General features: G+C 51.0%; 2 protein-coding genes across 7 annotated transcripts; one reads left to right on the top strand and one right to left on the bottom strand.

The window, feature by feature from the left end:
* Positions 1 to 377: 377 nt before the first annotated feature.
* HP (haptoglobin) lies at positions 378 to 4,373 on the top strand. The gene is given in 5 exon segments (NM_001082110.1): positions 378 to 411; positions 1,492 to 1,574; positions 1,855 to 1,956; positions 2,484 to 2,558; positions 3,444 to 4,373. Coding segments are annotated over 5 exon segments (1,044 nt in total). The 5' UTR covers positions 378 to 406; the 3' UTR covers positions 4,223 to 4,373.
* Positions 767 to 12,601, bottom strand: TXNL4B (thioredoxin like 4B). Of its 6 annotated transcripts, none has more exons than XM_008257556.4 (4): positions 12,344 to 12,482; positions 10,109 to 10,287; positions 8,524 to 8,675; positions 767 to 1,002 (listed from the first exon to the last, which is right to left on the bottom strand). In XM_008257556.4, the coding sequence occupies exons 2-4, from the start codon at positions 10,238 to 10,240 to the stop codon at positions 879 to 881; spliced, it is 408 nt and encodes a 135-aa protein (XP_008255778.1). In that variant the 5' UTR covers positions 10,241 to 10,287; positions 12,344 to 12,482; the 3' UTR covers positions 767 to 878. The 6 variants fall into 6 exon arrangements, with proteins under 6 accessions (XP_008255778.1, XP_069918800.1, XP_051702934.1 ...); XM_070062699.1 differs by having other exon boundaries at positions 10,109 to 10,276; XM_051846974.2 differs by lacking the exons at positions 767 to 1,002; positions 12,344 to 12,482 and adding exons at positions 6,214 to 6,922; positions 12,511 to 12,601 and having other exon boundaries at positions 10,109 to 10,276.
* Positions 12,602 to 12,799: the final 198 nt, after the last annotated feature.

Genomic DNA, 12,799 nt, shown 5'->3' with positions numbered 1-12,799 from the left:
GGATCTGAAAGAACCCAAAGAAAGGTCTTCACAGTGCGGAAAACGCTCCACAGTGGAGACACAGCATGGCAGCACCCACTCCCACCCACTCCCTCCCACTCCGGCCCTGCCCAGTTGCTGATTTTGGGAAGCACTTTGGCAGGTACACAGGATGGTGAAGTTGCCAGGTTTCTTTGGGGTTTGCTAAAGAATACCACAGGGAAATCAGGCGTGAAGCAAGAGCTTAGCTCTTAGCAGGGGTGTTGTTTGTGGTTTTGTTACTGGAACTTGCTGGTGACCTTAACAAAGCCAAAGTTGCATCGACACAGGAATTGCAAATCCAAAAGGGGTGGGGTGAGATTTAGAGGCATAAAAGGCTCAGCAGCTGCCCCCACAGCACCGCCGTTCCAGAGGCAAACGGGCCAAGATGAGGTGAGTCCACAGCTGTAACCCTTTTCTCTTGTTCGTTATTTCATCCTTCTTTGTATTCGCTGCTATAGAAGCAGACTGAGGGAGAGCCAAAAAAATATAACAAATCAGGGCAAATGGGCTACATTAGATGAATTAAAAGGTTTTTCTTTGTGTTAAGTTCTCTCCTTTTCTGCATCCATAAAAGACAGTGCTTTCAGACCTGCTGTCTTTCCTGGGAGATCACAAAGTTTTCACCTTCCCAGGGGATGCCGGCTGCCCCTGTGGTAGGCTTCCTGGCATCTTGCCTTTATTTATTAGCATTTTTTTCTTCTTAAAGAAACATGCAATAAGAAAAATCAGTAGTGATACATTCGAGTGATATAATTAGGGCACTAGGAATTTTATTAAAATGAGCAGACTCTTTGAAATGTTGAAACAGCAAGACTAGGAACGTAACATAACGAAGCACTCCTTGAAGAGCCAACCCGTCAGTGAAATGGGTCACTGGTCAGGATGGCCTGGGCACTGAAGGCCAGGGTCACAGCCATGCTTGCAGGAAGCAGTTCTCTTCTGGGGGTGGTGGTGGTGGTGGTGGTGGTTATATAATGTTTCCTAAATGCAAATGATCATAAAATAATAGAAATGACCATACACATATTTTAAATTATATATACTTAAAAGCCTGTTTTTATGGAAAATTTCAAAAAGTACAGCGTGTAGCCTGACAGCCCCGCTGCCTTCCCACCTTCAAGTTACCCGCATTGTATTAACCGTGTCTGTAGCCTGGTGCGTTCGAGGTGGCCGAGGGAAGATGCTGTCTGCTGGAGAGCTCCTGCACTGTTGTTTATTAGTGTTCCCTAAATGTAGCCAGAGGCTGCGCCCCACTTATCTTGGTGGCCCCCTCTGAAGCTTACGCAGCATTCCTAGCACACGGAGCCTGCACTCAAAAGCTGCTGAGGTCTGTAAGTGGGTGGGTGGAGAGATCTTGGTCCTAGCACATCCACGAGTTCTGTTTTTTTCCGGCTGCTTAATGGGAGGGGGGTGTGTGTGTGGTGGAGCAGGGAGAGCAGCTCTGCACTCCCTCCTGTCTTCTCTCTGCAGAGCCTTGGGAGCCGTCATCACCCTGCTGCTCTGGGGACAGCTCTTCGCCGCGGACTTTGGCAACGAGGTCACGGATATTGCAGGTGGGCCTTCGGGTCTGGGCAGATCTGTGCATTCCCAGCACCGCTGTGCCCTGCTTTCAACTTCCTGTGGGAATTCCAACCCAGTTTCCCCATCATCCCCATCTCCGGGCTTTCAGTAGCATCAGGAACATGGATGCTGCCAGAAACGAGGGGAGACTGCCCTTCCCTCGGCTTCCATGTGGGGTGCAGAGAGGTGACCGGGCAGGGCGGCTTCCTCCCTCCTGAGTTTTCATGTCTCTGCAGGCAGTCTGAGTAGCTTCTTCCTGTTTCTCCCTTGCAGATGACAGCTGCCCAAAGCCCCCGGAGATTGCAAACGGCTACGTGGAGCACTTGGTCCGTTACCAGTGTAAGAACTACTACAGGCTGCGCACTGAAGGAGATGGTAAGTCCCCAACAGGTGCCTCCGTGCCCCACACACATTCCCGCCTGACATCTCCATAATGATGCAGCTGGGGTGACTGGCCAGCAAGTTAACATGCTCTCCTTGGAGCCGGGAGAGTTGGATCCTAGGTTTTCTCTTTTGTTGCGGGGATCTACCTCTACAGAAGGTGCAGGAACAGAACAGGTGGTGAGGATAGATAACCATCACCGGGCAGCATTCCGTTCCCGCCTCTGCTCACGTGCTTTAGTTACCTGAGGCTCGCTGTTCCCACTTTGCCGCGGAGGAGGCTGAGGCACAGAGGGGCTGGGTATCTGCCCAAGTTTAGGAAGTCAGGATTTGAACCCTAACCCCTACCTGTCCAGCCTCTCCAGGACCGCATAACCGGTCTGTGTCGCTGAGCTTAACGGGAGCCCCCAGCACTTCTCTTCCTTCTCCCTGTCTCCTCCTCTTGACTTGAATTCTTCTCTTCTCAGTGCACACTAGGTCCAGATTTGATTTCCCTTTTGATTTTCTTCTTTGTGTTCCAGGAGTATATGCCTTGAACAGTGAGAAGCAGTGGGTGAACAAGGCTGTTGGAGAGCAACTTCCTGAATGTGAAGCAGGTGGGTGCTGAAGGGCTGAAATGTCCCCGAGGCAGATCCTCCCCGTGTGGCTTCCCCCGAGCACACAGGCGCCAAGATGAGGGAGAGGACAGCCACAGGTGGGCAGGCCAAGACCGCAGCAGAGAGGTCACTGCTTCCAGGTAGAGAGCTTTCAAGTCTGTCTTGTTCATTTGGGCCTGAGGCACGATGGCTGAAGGCACTGTCTGTATTGGCCCCAAATTCAGGAGCTCATGTTTGAACAGGCTGCCTGCCCAGAGTAAAGAGCAGCATCCCTGAACCCCTGGCAGGGCAGAGCAGGCTGCAGATGGGCGCTCCTTCTGCTCCCCATTACTCACAAGACCCACTGCTCTCTCCTCCTCCCCCTTCAAAGAGGATTCTGAGTATCTTCTCCTCTTACTGGTGTGGAACCGCCAACTGACTTGTACTAACTGTGATATCTCTAGAAATCTGAGTTCCAGCCGATGCTGCTACAGTCCCTCTTTTTTTCTGAGAGAAAGGACTATCACAGAACCTAGACCTTTCAACGAGTTTCCAGGAATTGTGGAAAGTCCTTTGGTGTGACAAATCATTTAAATATACAAGCATGAACAGTTCATCAGCCAGGGATTAGAAATCCTAGTGCCACTTACTTCTTTTGTGAGTTAGAGAAGCAGATGAAAGAATTCTGCTTTGCAATGAAAAAAAAAAAAAAAGGAATTATTTTAAGTGGCAGACATCGGACTTGAGCTGAGCGAGTGGTAGGGAGAAGCATCTGAACACATTCAGCTCCGGGAAAATGGGCAACAGCGGCTCGGGCAGCAGCTGCACCAGTGCCTGTGCCCATCTTCCCCACAACGGGGAACTCTGCCCAACTTCTGCTCACAAGTTTCTTGCTCCCCTTGACAGTATGTGGAAAGCCGAAGCATCCAGTGGATCAGGTGCAGCGGATCATCGGTGGATCTCTGGACGCCAAAGGCAGTTTTCCTTGGCAGGCTAAGATGGTCTCCCGCCACAATCTTGTCACAGGGGCCACACTGATCAGTGAGCAATGGCTGTTGACCACGGCCAAAAATCTCTTCCTGAATCACACAGAGAATGCAACTGCACAAGATATTGCCCCTACTTTAACTCTTTATTTGGGCAGAAGGCAGCTTGTGGAAATCGAGAAGGTGGTTCTCCACCCTAACTACTCTGAGGTAGACATCGGGCTCATAAAACTCAAAGATAAGGTACCTGTTAATGAGAGAGTGATGCCCATTTGCCTACCTTCAAAGGATTATACGGAAGTGGGGCGTGTGGGTTATGTGTCCGGCTGGGGGCGAAACTCCAACTTCAGATACACTGACCATCTGAAGTATGTCATGCTGCCTGTGGCTGACCAAGATAAGTGTATCCAGCATTATGAAAACAGTACAGTGCCTGAAAATAAGATTCCTAAGAGCCCTGTAGGGGTGCAGCCCATCCTGAATGAACACACCTTCTGCGCTGGCATGTCCAAGTATCAGGAAGACACCTGCTATGGTGACGCTGGCAGCACCTTTGCCATTCACGACCTGCAGCAAGACACTTGGTACGCAGCCGGGATCCTGAGCTTTGATAAGAGCTGCACTGTCGCTGAGTATGGTGTGTATGTGAAGACATTCAACATCCTGGACTGGATTCAGAAAACCATAGCCAGCAACTAGTACAAGACAGGATGGAAGCCCGTATCTGAGAGCAAAATTCACCCTGGGAGAGGGAAAGGTGGATAGGAATAGATGGGGTAAGACAGTCTGAGGCTGTTGGGTGCCAGAGCTGTACTGCTGCGTCAATCAATAAAGAGCTTTTATATATGTACTTTTGGACTCCTTTCTGTGTTTTTAGTCCTGGACATTTTTTGCCTCATGTATGGTACATGGGCAGCGAAGTGGTATAGATGCCACTGGGCATATGGCAGGAAACAGTCAACCAGAAAAAACAAACGTGATGCACCGTTCTCACTGGGGATCCTACTCGTTGACGGAGTGCCTACTTTATGCTAGGTCTCAGAAAGGTAACTGTTAATCTTTAGACAAGGAAGCGAAGCCCTGGGAAGTTATGTGATTAGCTCAAGATTACACTATTGAATAGTGACGCTGTCTGAATACAAACTCGAGCCACTTTCACTGCATCTTGCTGACTTTAAAAAAAAAAAAAACCTTTCGCTTTCTAAGATTTATTTATTTATTTGAAAGTCAGAGAGAAAGCTACACAGAGAGAGGAGAGGTCTTCCATCTGCTGGTTCACTCCCCAACTGGCCGCAATGGCTGGCGCTGAGCCGATCCGAAGCCAGGAGCCAGTGCTTCCTCCTGGTCTCCCATGCGGGTGCAGGGCCCAAGCACTTGGGCCATCCTCCACTGCCCTCCCAGGCCAGAGCAGAGAGCTGGACTGGAAGTGGAGCAGTCGGGACTCAAACTGGCACCCATATGGGAAGCCAGCACTGCAGGCGGTGGCTTCACCTACTATGCCACGTCGGCCCCAAAGTCCTGATGCTTTCTAAACACCGCCTGCTGTCTCCAACCCTGGGCCTCTCCTCAGGGCCCCCTGCCGAGCTGCCCTCCCGCCTCTGGTGTGAGCACCTCCTTCTCTCCCTTAGGACTTGAGCAGGGCCCCTCTCAGCAGCCTTTCTTCCTTGCACAGGAGCCATTTAGATTTATGTAGCACCCAGCACAGGACACGGTACACAGTATGTACTAAATAAGCAACTAAGAGGATCTCCAACATAAATTGGGCCTTCAGAGAAGGATTCCCTAAAGTCCTTGTGAAGAGAGATAGGAATTTTATGCATGCAAGTTCTGGGCTCTTACTGGTATCAGAGTACTTCCCACACACCAAATTCTGTGCAGTGCAGCCTACGAACAGAAAATGCAGTCAGCAGTGACCGAGACAATGAAGGCATTTTATCTTCTCATAGAGGTCTTGGGGAGGCAGGTCTAGTCTACCCAGTAGCCAAACATCACTACCACCGGTGAACAGGCTCTTCTCATTTTTGTTCTCAATGTAACAATTTTTCAACCTGATGCATGGCTGGAGTGGGGGAAAGGAGAAAAGAGGCGTGCAGTGAAAGAGTTGTGTTTCCTGGAATCGCTCTCTCCTTTTATCCGTGAAGAATGTGCCAAGTGCCAGCAGTCTTCCTTCCACACCATGTTAGCCACAGCCGAGTCCTGCTCACGTCCCTCTGTGCTGGACAGCCTTGGCAAGGGTCATATGGGCCTGTCAGCAAGGTCACAGCCGCCTGGCCCCCTCCAGCCGTGCATCCATCCTCTCATTCTAAACAGCCATGAGGTTTCAGGAAGAGCAGTGACTTGCCCGGGCTGTGTCAGGGGACCCAGGGAGAGCAAGACGCTGTCACAAAGTGCTCAAAGCAGGCGAATCCCATAGAGGTGCTGTTTCTTTCAAAGAGTTCTCACACCTCTGCAGCCCTGAGCACGTGAGACGCCACCACCTGCCTCCGAGACCGCCGGGAGCCTGCCTTCCAGGAGAGCTGCGCTCCTACAGACACAGGCAGTCAGCTCTGCTTAGCTCAGACGGAGCGCTACACAGTGAGGGTTCAACTTCTCATTCTTAGACTAATTATCATAAAAGTTGTAAAAAGAGCCAACCAGGACAGGACTTTGGTTTGTGCCAGAAGTGTCCAAAATAAAACAAACTTGCTGGCTATCAGTACAGGATTATTTATTCCAAGAACAACTGGGGTTGAAAGGACTGGAGAAGGAGAGCTTAAGGGGTGTGCGAGAGGGGGAATGGGTGTGTGTGTGTTCATACGTGTGTGAATGTGCGTGTGCGCCCGTGTGTATGCATGTGTGCACACGTGCACAAAAGGGCATGCATCTAAGGTGGAAAGTAAGAATTTTTGCTCTCACATGAACTGATCTTGTATTTTAGTTGTGGGCCAATAAACATGGCTATTGCACTAGCCAAGGTTTACAAGTGTTCAGTACTATCCCAAGGCGTAAAGAAAAGCACACTGTCAAGAGACGTCTAAGACATCACCCTGGAGAAAGTGGACATCGTCACTTGACTTCTCAGAGGCTCGCTGAGGGCAGACGTTAGATGGTCCAGGCCAACCCGGCACCAGTGTGGTCTCCACGCAGGGGCCCGGCACCTCACGGACAAGCCGAACCTCTTCACCAGGACGCTGACTGTGGTTCCAAAGCATTGTTTCAAGATGTGCCTTTCTCTTCATCGCTGACAGCGTGTGCTAAATGTCTTGATAGAGAAGGTCATACTTGGGAATATTCTTGGGGTCAATAGGGCTTTGGACGATCAGCTTTCCCCTCATGGCTCCTCGGTAGATTACCTCAATCAGATCTATGAAGTCCTGTTTTGTTTTGAAACTTCCCACAAACTTAGTGTGATCCGGAGATCTAGACAGCACAGGAGAGAAACAACTGCTCTCAGAACTCGTAGTCATTGCTTCTCAAGATTTTCAGGACAAACAAAATGAACAGTAGCTTTGCTGCCTTCTTCTTGGTGAGCATGTTCTTTTCATAAAGATTTACTTATTTATTTATTTGAAAGGCAGAATGAGAGAGATAAGTCAGAGAAAGAGATCTCCCATCTGCTTGTTCACTCTTCAAATGGCTGCCACAGCAGGTCTAGGCCAGGCCGAGATAGGAGTGCAGACTTCATCTAGGTCTCCCACATGGGGGTGCGGCTCAGGCACCTGGGCCACCTTCTGCTGCTTTGTCAGGTACATTAGTGGGAGCTGGATTGGAAGTGGAGCAGCTGGGACTCAAACCAATTTGAGACACTGGTATTGCAGGTAGTGGCTTAACCCTGCAGGCCACAGTCCTAGTGCCCTGAGCAGACTCCGGACATAAAGCCTGACACTACTTTTCTCCCACTCGGTGTGTGACAAAATCCAGTGCTGTGGACCATTAGCACAGAAAGTCTGTCCAGTGAAAACATTCTGCGTAGGCAGAATTCACCCCGTGCTGGGCCGGGCAGTTGGTCCACTTGCTGTTCTGGCGAGCACTGGGTAAAGCCCACTGACTAGCTGAGTCTCTGAATTGCTCAGACTTTCGCGTGGCGGGGATCTAAATAGTTTTTCAGAGAAGTATTTCAAACATATGTATGTTCATTGTGAAACATTTTCAGAAAAAGAAGAGTTAACTCGAGGTCACCTTTTGGTGTACATCCTCCCAATCCCGCATGCGTGTGTGTTATCTGTTTTCGTAACAATGAGCATTACATTGCACAAAGTAGTCTCCTGCTGTTTTTTCAACCAACATGGACTTCTTTAAAACTCATTAATCTGCATCTACAACATCACATGAAATATCCTGGCAATACGATTATTGGGTTAAAAAGTTTAAACACTTTAAGGTATTTGATACCTGGTATCATAAATTGTCCTTTAAAAAGAATGTGCCAACTTAATACTTATATCGGCTGTGTTCTAGAAGAATCCACAGATTTAAAACAGAGAACGTTTAACACTCTGTCAAACAGAGGACACAGCAGGTGCCCAGGCAGACACGGGGACAGCTGCACCAGAGTCAGCAGCGAGGAGAACTGCGGACACAATCGGTGTGAGATGCAGTTCCGGGTGCTAACAGGAAGGCACAGACGGCCCTGCAGGAGCCGTCAGGTTACCTGTTCACGGCAGGCTTTGCTACAGACTGACTTTCAAATCCTTAGAGCTGCGCAAGGCGGGAAGCTTGGCAGGTGAGGCGCATATCTCAGTTTGCTGGGAGGAATGCTTCTTTTATCAATGCTACCCTCCAGTCCCAAAAGTTTAAGAGCAACTACAAAGTGTCCTTTCCTTTCATTCTTCAGCTGGAAATTTACGGTTGTTGGTCACACCTGACACTCTCTTATTTTGCACCAAATATTCACATGAAAAATTAGAGCATGTACCAGTTGAGGAAGGAGCTAACAGAAGCCTCACAGAGCCAGGGTCACATGCAGGCAGGTGAGCGCCTGAAGCTGCGTCCCTAAAGCAAACGTTCTCAGTCTAACTTACCCATAATCCACTTTCATGTGCTGTCCGTTGAAGAAAAACACTGTGGATGGAATATAACTGATGTCAAAATACTGTGTATACACTGGGGTTCTGTCCACGTCTACCAGGTATATAGCAGCCATCTTACTTAGGTCGGAAGACGTCTTGGAAAGCTGCAAGTGACAAGAGAGATCCAGGTTAGGAGAGGCAGCTGCTGCCTCTGAGGGACACTTCTCCCTACCAGAATATTCTGTTTGAAACAATTCACGGGTCAAGAACCTAGCCATCAGACACAGTGCAACCATGTCGCTGGAGCCTAAATCATGGTGGCACTTAGCAGAGGCCTTGGGTAAACGGCTATGAAAACATTTCCTCCCATCTTTGGTAGAAGTAATCCATGCTCATTTAAAACAATGCTGAAATATGCAATGCAGACTGCAATCCCCAAACTCTTTTATCCCAATCTTCCCTGAAATGGTAACTACAGTAAAAGCCAACCCTTACAGGACTTACTATATGCAACTATCCTAAGCGGTTAACATTTGTTAACTCATTTAATCCTTACAGCACCCGAGGACGAGCTCCCACATCATGTGTGTGTCCCGAGGCTACTGGGCGGCAGGGCAGGGATGTGAGCACGGGCAGCCTTCAGTCTGCGCTCCTCACTGCTCTGGGATTTCCGCCTTCCTACAGTTGAGAATACAATCCTCTGGGCCTTTTGTCTCCAGGTTTTAACCAGTATGGTAGCAACAGAAATGGTGACAGTCCTAGGTTAAGTCTAGAACTCACACCTACTCTGTTCCCCACTCCCTCACCTTACCAGACAGAATGGGGAGACGTGCTACGCGCTACAGAATCCAAGATTATCAGGTACAGACTGAAGGCAGCAACTAGCAAAGAGAATTTAGTTTCAGCAAACTGAGTTCAAATCCCAGCAATTAGCAGCTCTGTGCCTGTTGGAAGTTACTCCACTTCCTGGGCATTCATTTCCCCTACTGGGAAATGGGGCTACTGTCATGAGCATCAAAAAAGATAATGTTTGGGGCCAGCGCCGTGGTGTAGCAAGTAAAGCCACTGCCTGCAGTGCTGGCATCCCATATAGGCGCCGGTTCAAGTCTTGGCTGCTCCACTTCCAACCCAGCTCTCTGCTATGGCCTGGGAAAGCAGTAGAAGATGGCCCAAGTCCTTGGGCCCCTGCACCCATGTGGGAGACCCGGAAGAAGCTCCTGGCTCCTGGCTTCGGATTGGCATTGCAGCCAACTGGGGAGTGAAGCAGCGAATGGAAGACCTCTCTCTCTTTGCCTCTGCCTCTCCTTCTCTGTTTAACTCTTTCAAATAAGTAAAAAAATCATAAAAAAAGATACTGTTCATAGATGCTTGTTAATAAGCTCTGCTCTCCCTCTGTCTCGTCAGCAAAGCTGGGCTTTGAGGGCAGCTATGGGGAAGTGCACCATCCAGACCCAGCGCAGGCACAGATCTGGGGGTCCCGCAGGGCAGCCCGGCAGTCAGCTGCTAGTGAAAGTGGACCGCTAGCCACATCCCCACCCCACCTGCTCCCTTTCATGCACTTTGCAGATGTTGGATTTTTTAGTAAAAACTCACTTACAATATCATCCAGCTGCAGGCAGACCGGATCTTCATCTCTCCCAAACCTGAGAACCAACACCTTCTCCGCGGTGCTTTTTATTGCCTGGTCTACTTCTCTTTTGCTAGTCAGCTTGGGCAACAGGAAGCTCATCTCGAAGTCACTGAAAGTCAGTCCTCACTGCCAATCCTGAAACACAGCTGTCATGTTTAGACGCAGTTCAGATTCTGTGCACAAGCCCTTGCTGCAAGTCCGTGCTTTTCCAGGGCATGTAATAAAACGCTCCCATGGTTTAAAAAGAAGCCAGCCAGGAAGGTGTGCTGTGCAAGCCTCCCTCCTCGGGCCCGGTTCCCACTGCCTTACTCCCCCCACTCCTCACATCACGCTGCTGCTCTCCTTAGTTTCTCACGCATCTTTTAGAGTTCTGTCATGCGCTCACCAAATAATACAAACGTGTTCCTGTATTTCGTCTCCTTTTCTACCCAAAAGCCAGCTGACAGGTTAGTGTTCCATCAGGAAAGAGAGAACACCCTCAAATCCGGTAATCTGAGCACAGTCTGATTAAGGCAAGGTAAGGAACACGACGAGATCAAGCTGGTAACTGATGCTGTTCCTACCGCCAAATGCTGTGGCCAGGAGTGGCTGCCAGGGCTGTGTGCTGGAGAGGTGAGTGACGCTGCCGCCACTCCCCTCCCTCGCTCCGACCTCTGCTGGTACTCCCACTGGCTGCCTCCAAACTGGAATCAGTGGGTGGGGCCGCTGCCCAGGCAGGGGAGGTTCCCAGTCCCAGAGAAGTCTAGAGGAGGGAGAATGGCTCCGGGGAAACCAAGGCAGAGGCTCAGCATACACACTTTACCCACTCTTCCACACCTTGCAAGAGCAAGGACCAGAATCCAGGCCACCAAATTCCCAGTCCAGTGTTCCCTCTGAAATGACAAGTTCCTAATTTTGTGACTGGAAGAAATTTCATTTTGAGAACAATGAGACTCTGTGGAGACACCTGGTACTTTGAATTCAGTTCTAAAGTTGGCTAATGCTATGAAAAGGAAAATCCTTTCTCTATCTTTTGGTCACGAGTCACATTTCAAACATGATCTGTTTGGTCATTTGAAAGGCAGAGTGCCAGACAGCAAGGGAGAAAGGGGAGAGGCAGGGAGAGACCTTCCACCTGCTGGTCTGCAGGCCCTAAGTGGCTGCAACAGCCTGGGCTGCGCCAGACTGAAGCCGGGAGTCTGCAGTTCTATCCAGGTCCCTCACACGGGCAGCAAGGGCCCAAGTGCTCGGGTCATCTGCTGCTGCTTTATCAGGTACCTCAGCAGGGAGCTGGACGGGAAGTGGAGCAGCTGGGGCTCGAACCCAGCACTCTCTATGGAATGGCAGTGCTGCAGGCGGGGCTCAACCTACGGAACCACAGCGCCAGCCCCACGAGTCACCTGTTAAGATAATGCAATTTCGGGCACGCGCGGCGGCTCACTAGGCTAATCCTCCGCCTTGCGGCTCCAGCACACCGGGTTCTAGTCCCGGTCGGGGCGCCGGAATCTGTGCGGGTTGCCCCTCTTCCAGGCCAGCTCTCTGCTATGGCCAGGGAGTGCAGTGGAGGATGGCCCAAGTGCTTGGGCCCTGCACCCCATGGGAGACCAGGAGAAGCACCTGGCTCCTGCCATTGGATCAGCGCGGTGCGCCGGCGGCAGCGGCCATTGGAGGATGAACCAACGAAAAAGGAAGACCTTTCTCTCTGTCTCTCTCACTGTCTAACTCTGCCTGTCAAAAAAAAAAGATAATACAATTTCATATGAGAAATAAAAGTGTTCTAGCAATAGGTCGTAGAGAAGCTAACCACCAGAAGTGACTGCCAAACGCGCATGACAGAACCCAGTACTGATGGGAGTAAACAGGAATTCGCATGCGCCGCACTCCCAGAATTCCAGCAGACGGCAGGGGGAGGCGAGGGGAGGGCGGTGTTGTCAACAGGGAGACCGAGTATTAGAGACAGCGCGCGCTCGCCCCGGCCTCCGGGGGCTGGCTCGCTCTCCGAACGGCCACGACGGCCAGGGCTGGGCCTCTCGGAGCTCCATCCCCAGCTTCCCCGGGGCTGGCGGGGCCCAAGCACCAGCGCCACCACCGCTGCGTCCGGAGCCAGAACCGGGTACGGAACCCAGTCCTCCGGGGTGGAGGCCCGCTCCGGAATGCTGGTTTTCAAGAGGCCGGTGGCTGGGCTGCTCCCGGCCCAGCAGGGGCAGGGACGACGCAACTTACGCGTCCAGGTCACCGCCACTTCAGGGATGTCAGCATAAGCGACCCGCGCTCGGAACAGCCCACGCCTCAGCAGCAACTTCCTCCCGCGACCCTAACCGCAAAGCGACCCTGTTGCCTAGCAACTGTCGTCCCGCTCGGCGGGAAGGAAACGGAAATGGAAAACGCACGGACGCGCGGTCGCCAATCGTCCCGGTCAGCAGTCCAATGAGCAAAGGAAATTACTTTAAGTGCCGCCTACATTGTCCAGGTTCGACCGGAAGGTCTACGTCACTTCCGCCAGCTTTACCTATGGCTTACTTGCCCTTCTCTCCCCGCCCCCAGACCGGAGGGCTGGGCTTCGCCTCTTAGACTAAGCGTGATTGGCCGCAAGGAGACGCGGAAGTGTCTCTGACCAGCGCTCTAGAGGAAGCCACTCTAGCCCTGAGAACCTGGTCTCAATTCGTTTCACACCTGGAT

The sequence above is a fragment of the Oryctolagus cuniculus genome, chromosome 18 (genome assembly GCF_964237555.1).
Source record: "Oryctolagus cuniculus chromosome 18, mOryCun1.1, whole genome shotgun sequence".
NCBI classification, from domain to species: domain Eukaryota; kingdom Metazoa; phylum Chordata; class Mammalia; order Lagomorpha; family Leporidae; genus Oryctolagus; species Oryctolagus cuniculus.
The sequence above is the reverse complement of the archived record's forward strand: the minus strand, read 5'-3'. Positions and strand labels throughout refer to the sequence as shown.